This window comes from Ochotona curzoniae, unplaced genomic scaffold, assembly GCF_017591425.1.
Source record: "Ochotona curzoniae isolate NIBS_2020 unplaced genomic scaffold, NIBS_Ocur_1.0 contig_3190, whole genome shotgun sequence".
In the NCBI taxonomy this organism is placed as follows: domain Eukaryota; kingdom Metazoa; phylum Chordata; class Mammalia; order Lagomorpha; family Ochotonidae; genus Ochotona; species Ochotona curzoniae.
In genome coordinates, this window is record NW_024465751.1 from 2694293 (window position 1) to 2706826 (window position 12534).

At 43.3% G+C, this 12534-nt stretch overlaps 1 protein-coding gene across 1 annotated transcript in view; it reads left to right on the forward strand.

Moving 5' to 3' along the window:
* Positions 1 to 328: 328 nt before the first annotated feature.
* Positions 329 to 12534, forward strand: part of HHLA1 (HERV-H LTR-associating 1) — a 29878-nt gene continuing 17672 nt past the window's right edge. The window contains exons 1-7 of the mRNA XM_040979440.1: positions 329 to 407; positions 2062 to 2121; positions 6175 to 6234; positions 6886 to 6966; positions 7605 to 7688; positions 7799 to 7882; positions 11902 to 11985. Of these exons, the coding sequence (XP_040835374.1) occupies positions 329 to 407; positions 2062 to 2121; positions 6175 to 6234; positions 6886 to 6966; positions 7605 to 7688; positions 7799 to 7882; positions 11902 to 11985 (532 nt within the window). The remainder of the gene's footprint in view (positions 408 to 2061; positions 2122 to 6174; positions 6235 to 6885; positions 6967 to 7604; positions 7689 to 7798; positions 7883 to 11901; positions 11986 to 12534) is intronic.

Here is a 12534-nt window from a genome sequence, read left to right on the forward strand (position 1 = left end):
AACCAGCAAACCCAAAGAAGAGAAACATTAGTGTTCCCTGGATATAGATGCTCTGTGCATGGTCCATAGTCTCCGACTTCCTGCACTCTCAACAGAGACATGTGAGATAATTCTGGCACATAAAAACACACACAACACCTCCTTCCAAAATACTCGAGTTGGTAAGTAACCCTCCAGCTCCCTCTTCCGTGGCCATGTGACTTTTTCAGGTTTTAATCCTACTGAGTTCCCATGTACTATTCTCAAACAGCATGCAGCATCCGTGTGCTTGGTGATCCAGCCCGTTTCCTCCAAGCATCTGCTTGCTTGCTTCCAGGCAGCCACAACCATGCTGGGATTCCTGCTACAGGGCCCTGCAGGGAGGCTGTGTATGGGCCTCACATGTGTCCTGTCCCTTTGGAACACAGGTGAGTGCAATTGCTTCTCGAGCAAGTATCCCTTATCACAAATGAATTGGGCAGAAAGCTCTGGGGGTGTCAGATTCTTTGAGTTGTGGAGTATTTGCATTTATATCATCAAATATCTCAAATCTAGACATGAACTTCACTTACATTTCATATATACCTTTTTCATAAAGCTTGAGGACACTTTGTTTTTAAAGATATTTTTATTGTAAAGTGAGATTTTACAGAGAGGAGAGACAGAAAGATCTTCCATCCACTGATTTACTCCCTAAATGCCTGCAGCGGCCAGAGCTGAGCCAGGAAGAAGCCGGGAGCTTCTTCCTGGTCTCCTGTGTAGGTGCAGAATCCTAAACTGTTGGGCTGTCCTTGACTGCTTCCCCAGGCCACAAGAAGGAAGCTGGATGGGAAGCGGGACTGCTGGGATTAGAACCAGCACCCATATGGGATCCCAGTGCACGCAAGGCAAGGACTTTAGCCACTAAGCTATGATGCTTGGCCCTTTATAACTTTTTAAATGAATAAATGTATCAGTGTTGGGGACAATTTTTATAACAGTAACACTACATAAAACAAAGTTTTATGAATTTTCCACTTACTGTATCATGTGGGTACTCCAAAAATTTCCGATTTTGGAATATTTTGAATTTCAGATTTTTGCGTTGAGAACGCCCAGCCTGTATTGTTTGGGAATTCATTCTGTGTTGATGCAGAATCTCCATCTAGCACTGCTGCGCGTACTCCTGAGCTTGATCAAAGAGGGAATCATTAATCCCCTTTTTATTTTTTTCTCTTGATTGCTTGCATTTGTGTCTAATTTTATGCGACAGAATTATCTTCATTTACGCTGTTAACTACTCTTTTCCAAGTCATGGTTTCTCTTTTCCAGACCAGGAGGGCACTTCCTGCATCAGCCCCTTGCCTCTCCACTTCTCTCCATGATTGTTCTCCACTCTTCTGCCTAAGTGATCTTATCAGATTTTCAAAGTCAATTCTCGGACTCCTTCATTTTCTCACCCACTCCAAATTATCATTGACTTTCTCTTTCTCCTTTGAGAGTGTGTCAGCCTTCTGCCTGCTCGCTCTCCCATCCTTCATTCCTCACGAGTGCCTGCAAGTCCCTACCGCTTTGCGTTATGTTCCATCACTGTCCACCTCCAGCTGGTCATTTAAAGTACCCTCATGCTCACCTCAGCTCCTGAACACATGCTGTTCCTTGTACACTAAACACTCCCTCAGCCAGTTTGCTAACCAGAACTCACATTCTTCACATCTCAGTTCAGTGGTTCCTCCCCTCAAAGGCCTTGGGGTCGTCGCAATGAGACCCTGCTCTGCATCACACCCAGAGTTTTGTTTAAAGCACTTAGAGTTGTTATAATGACATCCTTGAGCTCACTCCCATCCTGTCAGCCTGCCCAACATATCAATACCTGCACATCCCGGGGTAGGGGTTGTATGGCATTATCAATCACTAATATCGCACTTCAAAAGATGATTGATGACAAATGATTAAAGGAAAGAAGAAACTAGATATGGGATTTTAAGCGTGCTAATTCCAGATCACAATGGTCTCATGTATAAAATGAGCATTTTCAGATTAAATTCTCTCTTGTGTTATATCTGGGCTATATTTTCTCTGATATAAACTTCTTTGCTTTAGTGTCCAGCCTTCGAGGGGAAATCAAGAGAGAGAAGGGAATGACCTTCCTACCTGCAACAGGTAAGTGTGCAGGGTGCCTACCTGGCTCACTGGAACAGATGCCCTGATCTCCTTAACTTTCTCCAGTTGTAAGTGGACATTACATCTTTATCTAAAGCTCAGCAGTCAGAGATGCTTCATACTTTATGGCTCAACGAATTCTTGGATTCTCGGGATCTTATCAACTCTACAAAGGTCTGCTATTCTGTTAGTGACAGAAGATATTCTAACAGGAGGTGATGTTATTTTCCATCGTCATCTCGCCTGCGCTGATGGCCTGCAAACAGCCATTCCGTGTGAAGGTGAACGCACCACAACACAGACTACACACAGAAGTCTGATTTTGTGTCCTGAACTTTTGGGGAAAAAGCAGCAGGATAAGTTTTTGTTATGATTCTGATATTTAGGATGGATGAGGTTACTCTATTTTTTTAAGTTGTATTTATTTTTAGTTAGAACATCAAGGTGGTTCAAATAGCAAAATGCTGAAATACTCCCTGGGGGCAAATACTGTGTCACAGCAGGTTAAAGAGCTACTTGGGCTGCCCACACTCTTATTGGAGTTCTGGGTCAAGTCCAGGCTACGCTGCGCCTTTGATCTACCTTCCTGCTAACAGCCCTGGGAGACAGTGGGTGGCACCCTGCTAGTCAGATTCCTGATGTCCATGTGGGAGATTGGTGAGGGTTCCTAGCCTCAGCCTAGCCCAGGCATTTGGAGAATCAGCAAGCACATGGAAGCAGTCTCTGCAGTTCCCTCTCTGCCACTCTGCTTTCCAATCAAGTATAAATGCTCTCCAGGCATCAGTGTTCCTGAGGAAACAAAACCTACTGATACTTCGTGAATAATAGGAAATTTCCCATATTTAAGCTTCATCGTTCCCCCTTATAAATGAGAACAACTTTGCTCTGCAGGCAGTCCTATAGGCAAGAAGGTGATGAAGTATTTAAAAAGTGCACGGTTTACTTTAAAGATACTATTGTGGCATCTTTAAAAAGAATTATTTATTCTGTAAATCAGAGTTATATAGAGAGATGGAGAGATACAGAAAGATCAATTGATCTTTCATGTTCTGATTCACTCCCCAGATGACTGCAGTGGTCAGGACTGGGTTGGGCCAAAGCTAGGAACTTCATCTGGGTCTCCCATGTAGGTGGCATGGACCCAAGCATTTGGACCTTCTGCTACTCTCTCAGATCATCAGCAGAGAACTGGATCAGAAGCAGAGCAGCTGGGACATGAACTGGCACTGATACAGGATGCTGCTGTGGCAGACTGACTTTACCCTCTGACACAATGCCAGTGCCTGTGGTGGCATTTTTGTCCAAATTAGAGCAATATAATCCAGCTGGTAGTTCCTTTGATAACCATGTCTGCATAGACTTTTGCTAAGAACACCATGCTTCAGGGATGTTCAATTCATCCTGCAAATGTTATCAAAATTGATCTAAGCATTTGTGATTAAAAAGAAGAGCCATAGAAATCACACCTTCCTCCCCTCCGCAGGGAAGAGGTTGGTACTTAAGAACAGATTGCACAGGGCCCACCATTGTGGCTGGAAAGGTGTAACAGCTGCCAGGCCAGCAGCAGCCAGGTGATCTTGAGCTCAAATGATGCTGGGTCTCTCACCTGTATGGGCAAGGTCACGGTGTTGCCTACAAAACTCATGATAGCTGCTAGTTGCTACAGAGAAGCAAGGAGGCAGCTGGACTCCGCATTTGGATGGCTTTTGTCCTGCTGATCATGAATATCTGGCCAAGACTTCCTTTGTTGTAACCTAACCCCCAGCTTCCCATAGCCCCCACTTAACTAACTCCAGAAGCTCTGATATTTAACTGAAACACTTGATAACTGGAAAAACCAGAAAAGGTTCAACAGGCAACAACTCAGCTGACCTGGGTTTCAACACAGTGGAAAGCAGGGAGGAGCAAGCTAAAAGCCCGTCGGTGGATACATGAGGTACAAAAATAGGATCTACACACAGTGCAATGCTACTTGCCTTGAAAGACAAGGAGATTTGGCTAGATGAACCCGGAACACATTACGCTAAGTGAAACAAATCAGTTACAGAAGAACTAGGGGTCATTCTCGAAGCAGCACAGAGCAGAAAGGTCCCAGGGGTGGTGGGGAAGGGTGGTGTAATGGAAAGCATGTGGACACAAGGTTTCAGGTATAAAAGATGAGTAAATTTTAGACATTTGCCACACACCTTAGCACCTACTATTAACAATACGATTCTGTGCATCTAACAGTTTGTTAAGGAGATAGCTTTCGGGTTAAGTATTCTTGCCACAATAAAATGAATCAGAAAGTAAAGCAGAGGAGAACACCATATACAAACACAGGAAGACCTCCAGCCTGCTGTGGGGTTCTGGTCCATCACTTCAACTTTTGCGGGGCTTGGTTTCCTCATCCTTCACAAAGGAGTGTTGGACAGCTTTGTTGGTTTCTAAGGATGTCATAAATTGTGTAAGCCTCAACTGCCAGGACACTATTTCATTCATTTAAAACATTGCTCTTTCAAAGTCTGGAAATAAAGAAGTCAAGAAAGAAAAAGATGGGGTTTTCCTTAGTGCAACAGGTACGAGTTCGGTCCCAAATCCTGACTTACTCTGTAACATCATTTGTCAGAGTCTCTGGACCTTGGTTTTTCCATCTATAACATGATCAAACAGGTGGGCATGTAGTCTGTGGTTAATGTGCCCACAACCCATGTTGGAGTACCGCAGTGCTACACATGGCTAAGGCTCCTGCCCTGGTTTCCTGCCAGAGCTGAGAAACAATGGGTGTTGGTGCAAGTAGTTAGATGTCTACCACACATGGGAGATCTGGATGGAATTCCAGGCTCCTAGATTTGGTCCAGCCCAGTTTAAGTCATTGTATACGTTTGGTGAGTGAGCCAATAAATTGACATTCTTTCAAAAAAATAATAAGTGGGCACAATTTTAAGTGAGCATAAAACACTTTCTCTATCCAATGTAACATGAAGAAATGTTTCTACAACATCAGTAACAAGTGCAGAATAAGATATCATCTAGGGCCCGGCGTGATGGCGCAGTGGTTAAGGTCCTCGCCTTGCATGCCCGGGATCCCATATGGGTGCCGGTTCTAATCCCGGCAGCCCCGCTTCCCTTCCAGCTCCCTGCCTGTGGCCCGGGAAAGCAATTGAGAACGACCCAAAGCTTTGGGACCCTGCACCCTGTGGGAGACCCGGAAGAGGCTCCTGGCTTCGGATCGGCATAGAATCGGCCATTGCACTCACTTGGGGAGTGAATCATCAGACCGAAGATCTTCCTCTCTGTCTCTCCTCTCTGCATATCCACCTTTCCAATAAAAATAAAATAAATCTTTAAAAAAAAGAAGAAGAAGAAGATATAATCTAAATCCCAAACAATTGATCCCCCACCATGGCTTGGTTCAAAGTTGTTTCTACAGGGTGCCCATCTCCAGCGGCATTACCAGGCTTTGCTTCTAGTAGACTGCTGTTCCCTTACAGACACCCCTCTTGTGTCTACACCAGAATCTGCTATTCTGTGACAGTGTACAGAGAGGAAGCTCCGCATGGCTGTAGAATTGGTTCTTCACCATTTATCTAGTTACATCCAAAACAGAACATGTACCTTAAACCTTACTGGGTATGTGTTGAATGAATGAATGAATGAAGTGCCATTGGTTTGTCAGAATTTACTTTTGACATGTTTGTGTTTAATAGTGCTGGAGTTTGGAAGGGCCATTCCTCTCTGTTCTGCAATTCCAGGAGCAGTTGCTGTGCCCTGCCTTTCCACCCCTCGGCTGGACAGATTTAGGCATACTACTTCCGTCTGACCCTCAGCTAAGGAGTGGGGTAGATTTTACCACATTGAAATCCACTTGCATACTTATTTCAATATGTGTCTCTAGGCCACAGGCTGCCCAAGCAGATAGAGGGTCAGGGACAGCAGCATCCTGGGACTGCTTTTTCTGGTGCTCCCCAGGGATCTTCACATTCCCCAAGGCAGCAGTCACTCAGTTTCCCCAGCTCACTGAGGCTAGGTCTGGACTTCCACATTCATCTGTTTCTACCTTTTGCCTTCCAGTGTCCAGCATGCAAAAGGAAGAGAGGAAAGAAAAAGAGGTGGCAATCCTTGCAACCACAGGTGACCCCTCCACTCCAATTCTTCTAACACACTGTCCCACTTCCCTGGGCCTATGTCATCCCCCACAATGGGAATAAAATATTTCTCTACAAATTATCAGAACATTAATTTTAAAAAGATATTGTGAAACTACACAGCATCTGAACCAGTATTTCTATCCATCACCTGTTGTTTCATTCTTCCATGCATGTCTATGAGATGGGAGGACTTTAATCCAGCAGTATCTTTCCCCATGGCTACACACACATCGACTCCTGGGGTGGTGTTTGTAGGACTGCAGTCTCATTAAGCCTGTGTCTCTGAAAGTCCAAGCTTCATCTCTGTGGGATCAAAAACCCATCTCTTTCCAGGCAGTGGCATTGCCCGGCTGGTGATGGAGTCTGTCAGGGGTGGCTGCCCATGGGGTGGCTGTGATGTCCCTGCGCCTCCCGTAGACACTTTCCACCCATCTCTGCTCTCTCCAAATAGAGAAAGTAGTCGCTAAGAACCCGTGTTTCATCCCGACTTCCCTTGACCTCTGTCACCATGTCATCACCTCCTGAGCAGGGGAATTATCTTTGAATCCCTTGGGCCTTCCACTTGGTGTGCACTCAGCACATGTCCCAAGAGGAATAGTCTCTACCCATGACATTGTCTCTGAGTCTCTTTCAGAGCTCCCTGCGAGGTCAGTTGATTTGTCTGCACTTAACCTCACAGAACTCGTGAATGGGATGCTGAGCCAGGCTTTGAAAGGTAAATATTCTCGCAAACACAGTCCTGTCATGCTCTAACTTCTCTTCTGGGCCGCTGTAGGACCTGGACAGGACATGACATTTCTTAAGTTCCCCAGAGTGGAGCCTCTGTGGTGCTACCTAACACATCTTGATGCTGCAAATAACATGAAGTGCGGAGTTGACAAGCAAGTCAAGAGCAAATAGCTCTCGGAATAGAATTACAGAAAGCTTTGTAATTGTGACTGTGTCATGAATTCAGTCATTAATATGGTTATGAATTTTTCTTTAAAACATGGTTCCTACTGAGTGCTTATAATATTTTACCAGCCTTGTATGTTCTTTCAGCTTCTAGCAAAAAAACACAAAAATTAAATATATGTTATTTATAATCAACAAGAGCTCAAAAATCCCAAACCAAACATTGTGGACATTCATTACAAAAGCTTTTTAGCTAAAAGGTTTAAAAAGAGATCATAGAGTTGAGACACATTGTTTTAGGGTTTGGTTTTGGTTTTACTTTTTGTCATTTTGTTGCTTTTAATCATTTGTTTATGATCCTAATATTTTCTAGTATCTATTTGCTTCATTATCATTCATTAGTAAAGGTCATAACAGGTGTTTGTCTACCTATCTATTTAACCTGATCTCTTTCAGCAGAGAGCAAGAAGTTCTTGTCCCTGCTGAGCATCACTTCCTATAGTTCCTTTGCATTCCACAAGTTGTCGGTGGCCATTTACAACAGTGAGCTTGGGCTGCCTCCTCCTGGGTAGGGGGTGGCTGGTGAGGGGCTGGCAGAGTCAGCTTGTTTGGGGGTGGTTGGGGATCCCCATCTGAGTCATTTCTTTTCACAGTTTCTAACCTGAAGGCGGTGGACTCAGCCAAATTCCCTGCAAGGTACTGCTACTGCTTAAATAATCGGACCAATGACCTGTCAGGTGGGTGGAGCCAAGGAATCTTGCAACTTTTGTGGTTTTGATTTTAGAAAGATATGAACATACAATAATACCCACTCTGCTTAACTATGTACACACTCTTATTGTCTCAAAGTTTTCTCTTTGCTTTCACCTAGCGATATACCTGCATACCGACAGGCAAGAGCAAAGTGTTCATGCAGAATTGTTTTTACTGAAAACTGGGGACGACCTAAGATGCATCAGTAGGATGCCTAGTGTATGGTCAACCTTTGGAAAATAATAGGCCTGTGCAAGTGCATGGGTGTGGCCAGACTTGGCCTGTGCAAGAGAAAATTCCCAGGATAATTCAATAAGAAAAAGGAACTCACCCAATATGATGCAGAATACAGTGTCGCTAATGGAAAATAAAAACAGTGGTCCCTAGATATTTGGTTACTGAAAGTAAGATTGGACTGTCTGATTGGGAAAGGAAAGCTGTTAATTAGAAAAGCTTTATGTTATGGTTGTTTGTCAATGAGTCTATTCTGTGTTCTTGGCATAACTAAAAATGCAGATTATTACATGTCCTTTACATTTAAGAAATTTTGAAAGATAAAAGGGGAAGGTATGTTCTCACCACTAATCTAACTCTCCAGATTCCTTACTGAACACATATTATGACCAGTGCCCCTCTACATGTGGTCGGACGGTGGGGATCACATTGAGCAAAGTGGATACTCTCAGGTTACAGGGAACTTGGGTCTTGGAGGGAGGAGCAAAATGTAAACAAATAAGCAGCAAATGCAAAGGATACTCTGGATGGCCTAAACATGAGAGCGCTCGGCAGAAGAGGGACAGGAGCTCAGAAGAAAGGCAAAATCAGTCACAGTGGGGACATTACTACATAGAAAACAGAGAGGTGTTTTCCAATGAGTAGAGGGTGACCTGCAGGAAGTGGGAGTCCAGCCTGTGGTTCCTGGGATGAGTGTACCTAGCAAGGGCTGAGGCAGCAGAGTAAGGCTCGGAGAGGCCAGTGTGGCTGCAACAGCTGAGTTAGTGCAGGAAGATGGGAGAAATGAACTCGGATGGGCAAAGGCAGGGTGGGAGGGTGTTGTGGATGTGAGAACAGTTGATAGTTCACTGTAAGGGTTTTGATACTCACTCTAAAAAGAAATATGCAGTTGTGACTGTAAAGAACGGGAGTGTGCTCTGACTCAGAGCACAGGAAGAGACACCTCTGGCTCCATGTTAAAGAGTACACTGGAACGGAAAGAAGGACTGCTGAGCCCAAAGAAAGCTTAGCCAAATATTTCAAATCTTTTCCATGATGTTCTACAAATACTTTGTGGACAGTGTAACCAGGGATTTTTCTAAGCCCCAATGCTCTATCGGAATGGGGTCTAGATTCTCTTGATATATAGACTAGTACACTCACCATCTTTGTGAATGAAGCTTTTCCCTGTTGTAGATTGCCTCAGGAAGAGTTCACAAAGCAGGATTTCTCAAAGAAGCACTGAAGATTTTTATATGATGATTTCTTTGAAAGTGGGATAGAGAGAGGGAAAGATGGATACAGAGAGACGATACCTGCTGACTTACTTTCCCATGTGATCACAATGGCCAGGACTGGTCCACTGTCTTCATGGGTTTCCACAGGCAACTAGGGCTATTCTGATGAATTGATGGTTTGAGAGTCCGGAACCTTCTACTTTGCTACTGTGAAAGATGGCTTGAGACTCATTCAGAATCCGGTTCCAAGAAAGAGGAGAAAGAGTTGTGAATTCATGTCCTGTCACCTAAGCCAAGCCATGGAGTAGTTCATTTTTCCCTGTCCTGCTAAGTCTCATAGCTCTGCCAATCTGTAAAGCAGGCTTGCGAAAGAACTCATTATATTAAACTATAAAATGTCCAACTAAAAATTGATATTCTATTATTAAAGGAAGACTGGAGAATGGATTTTAAAAGACAATTATCAGAATCAGTACATTTTAAGGATTTTTATTATCTAGCTTTAAGTAATGTCTTTAAAAAGCCATTCCATATCAATGAACATAAATATGCCTGATTCCTTCTATGAATTAGTGGCATTCATCCTTAGAATATGCCGTGATTTAATTTGTTTTCTCTTGTTGGAAGCTTAGCTGGTTCCCAATCATTTGGCAATTATAAGCAATGCTGTGATGGCCACCTGTGCAAAATCTCTCAGAATACCTGCCCAATTGCAACTTTAGAATGGAGTCCTCGAAATGCAAATGTTGGCCGACAGGGAGCCAATTATGTCTTGATCAGGTTGCTGAAATTTCTTCTGGAAATCTTGCCTCCACTTATGCTGTCACCAACAATTGTTGAAAGCACGTATTTCTACACTCTCACCAAAAATTGACATTAAAAACCGTACTGGTTTGACAGGGAAATACATGCTCCTCTGCCTACCTTCCATTTATAAGCCAGTCTGAAATAATTCATCCATGTTCGTTGCTAGTGAATTAGATTATGAAAAATTTCTGCCAAGAACATCCATGAAATAGGATAACAGGTTTTCTCACAGGTTGTGAAAGTAGTTCTAAAGAAAAGATTGACAGAATTCCTTGAGAAAATAACTGTGTGAATGGAGTAACAATGATGGGAAAAGTAGAACTTTGGTTTCTGATAGGACTCAGCTGAAATGTTTAAGCTTATACATACTACGGACTTTGGATAAATCCCATCACCTTCTGTGTCTTAGGCAGAATCTGGAACCCCATCATTCATCTCTGGCTCCAAAGTCATGACTATAGCTTTCAAGCAATATTAATAGTAGACTTCCACATTGCATTTGTCTAAGAATTTCTCTTTCCCGTTAACTCCCGCCATTGTTTGTGTCTCTACACAGCTGTTACTGTAAAAAACAATTAATGAATATTTACTATATAACGAAGTTTTGAGAATAATAAAATAGGTGGAATAAGTAGCGGAGAAACTCCTCTTCAGTTTCTACAATATGACACAGGGAGATGTCTACAATTGTTATTCTCCTACAAAGGCACATGTCTACACCTGCATGGCCAATACCACTCCTCTGTCCATGAAACGAAAGCTGTATCCAGGAAGCTGTGGGAAGATCACGTTTCAGTTCTGGTCACACACTGGACAATGGCCACTTCATATGGTCTCAGTGTGCTGTGCATTCCATTTCTTAACATATTACATCTTCCTGCCTATTTGGGTTCTGAATTCTGAAGTCAGCTTGCTCCTGTCCAAAACTCAGAATTGCATTGATGAGTTAAGCAGCATTTATGCAAAGCTTGATAAGAAATCACCCAGCAAGCCCTAGAAGATTTCTTGTTAGGAAATCATTATTAGGATATCATTATTTGAAGTTAGTGGGTCACTTTCCCCTTGGTTTAGAAGCCAAGACCTCACTGGATCTTGGAAAACCACAAATTAACAGAAAAGGCTGTAGCAGCTGTTCAGATACAGGTAGAGGTAGCATTTTCATTGTTCAAAGACTCGCGCCATGAGGAACAATGGCCCTATTGAAGCCCTGGTCAAAGCTAGAGCTCACAAGACGCTGCCAACTGAAATGTCAGATTCCCTCAGGCTCTCGCTATTCACCTCTTAGCAGGGTGGACATAAGGAGGGGTTCATGGTAATCGTTTGTACACAGCCTTGTCTCTTCTGGTAGCTCATAGTTTATATCCCCCACAAGGCTGGAATGAACAAGCTTTGTAAATTTACATTGCATGACCTTGGGGCTGCTTCCTCCCAGATGGAGTTGCTATTCTGAAACAACTGGATGACATGAAGAGATAAGTCATCTGTCCAAGGTGTGGCCTTTCACGGCTCTTTAGTGGTCGATGAGGAGGTGGTCAGGGATCACAAAGCTTGAACTACTTGCCTTCTGCTTGAAGTTGGCTGTCCTCTCTAATTTCAGTCAGTAAGAGTCTGCCATGTGATTGCTAGTATCCCTCAACATCTGGAACTAACTCAAACTTGTAAATTCTATTCTGAACAATCCAGACACAATAGACTCTTCCCCTTAATTCAGACTTTGAAATATAAACTTCCTGAATCTCTTGCAGATTTCACGGCACTCCTGGTGGATATCATTGGAAATTCTACCAGCTATCTCACGGAAATTTTTAAGTCAACCTCCATCCTCTCAGGTGTGGTCCTCAACTGTGAGGCTTGGCAGCCTCTGTGGAGAGCAGTGGAGCCCCGCTGATTCCCTCTCCAAACTCTGCGTTCAGCCAGGCCACCAGGGGACTCCAGAGTATCATGTGACCTGCTTTCTAATACCAGTGCTTCTAAAATATTTTGTATCATTATTTTATAGGATATAGTTCTGTAGGCATAAGGATTACCACCTCTACCTCCCCTTCCTTCCTATCCATTTCCCCTCCAGCATTCACCCCACCCCATATTATTGCAATAATATAGTCCTTCAGCAACAGACACAAATTCAACATTCTAACATTTAACTGTAGAAAATCTAGTATCAAATTGTCAAGGTATATTTAACAGTTTCGTTGGGAGTTCTCCTTTTATTTGGGAATAGAGATGCATACTGCTATGTATCTAATACTAATACTTAAAGATTCCATCTTTCACTCAGGCCTCTAAATTGGGTCTGAAATACTGGAGGGAGAAGATTCAAAATTGTAGAAACGTACGCAGATGCAAGCAAATGGTTTCCGGTAGGGAGCTAAGCACTG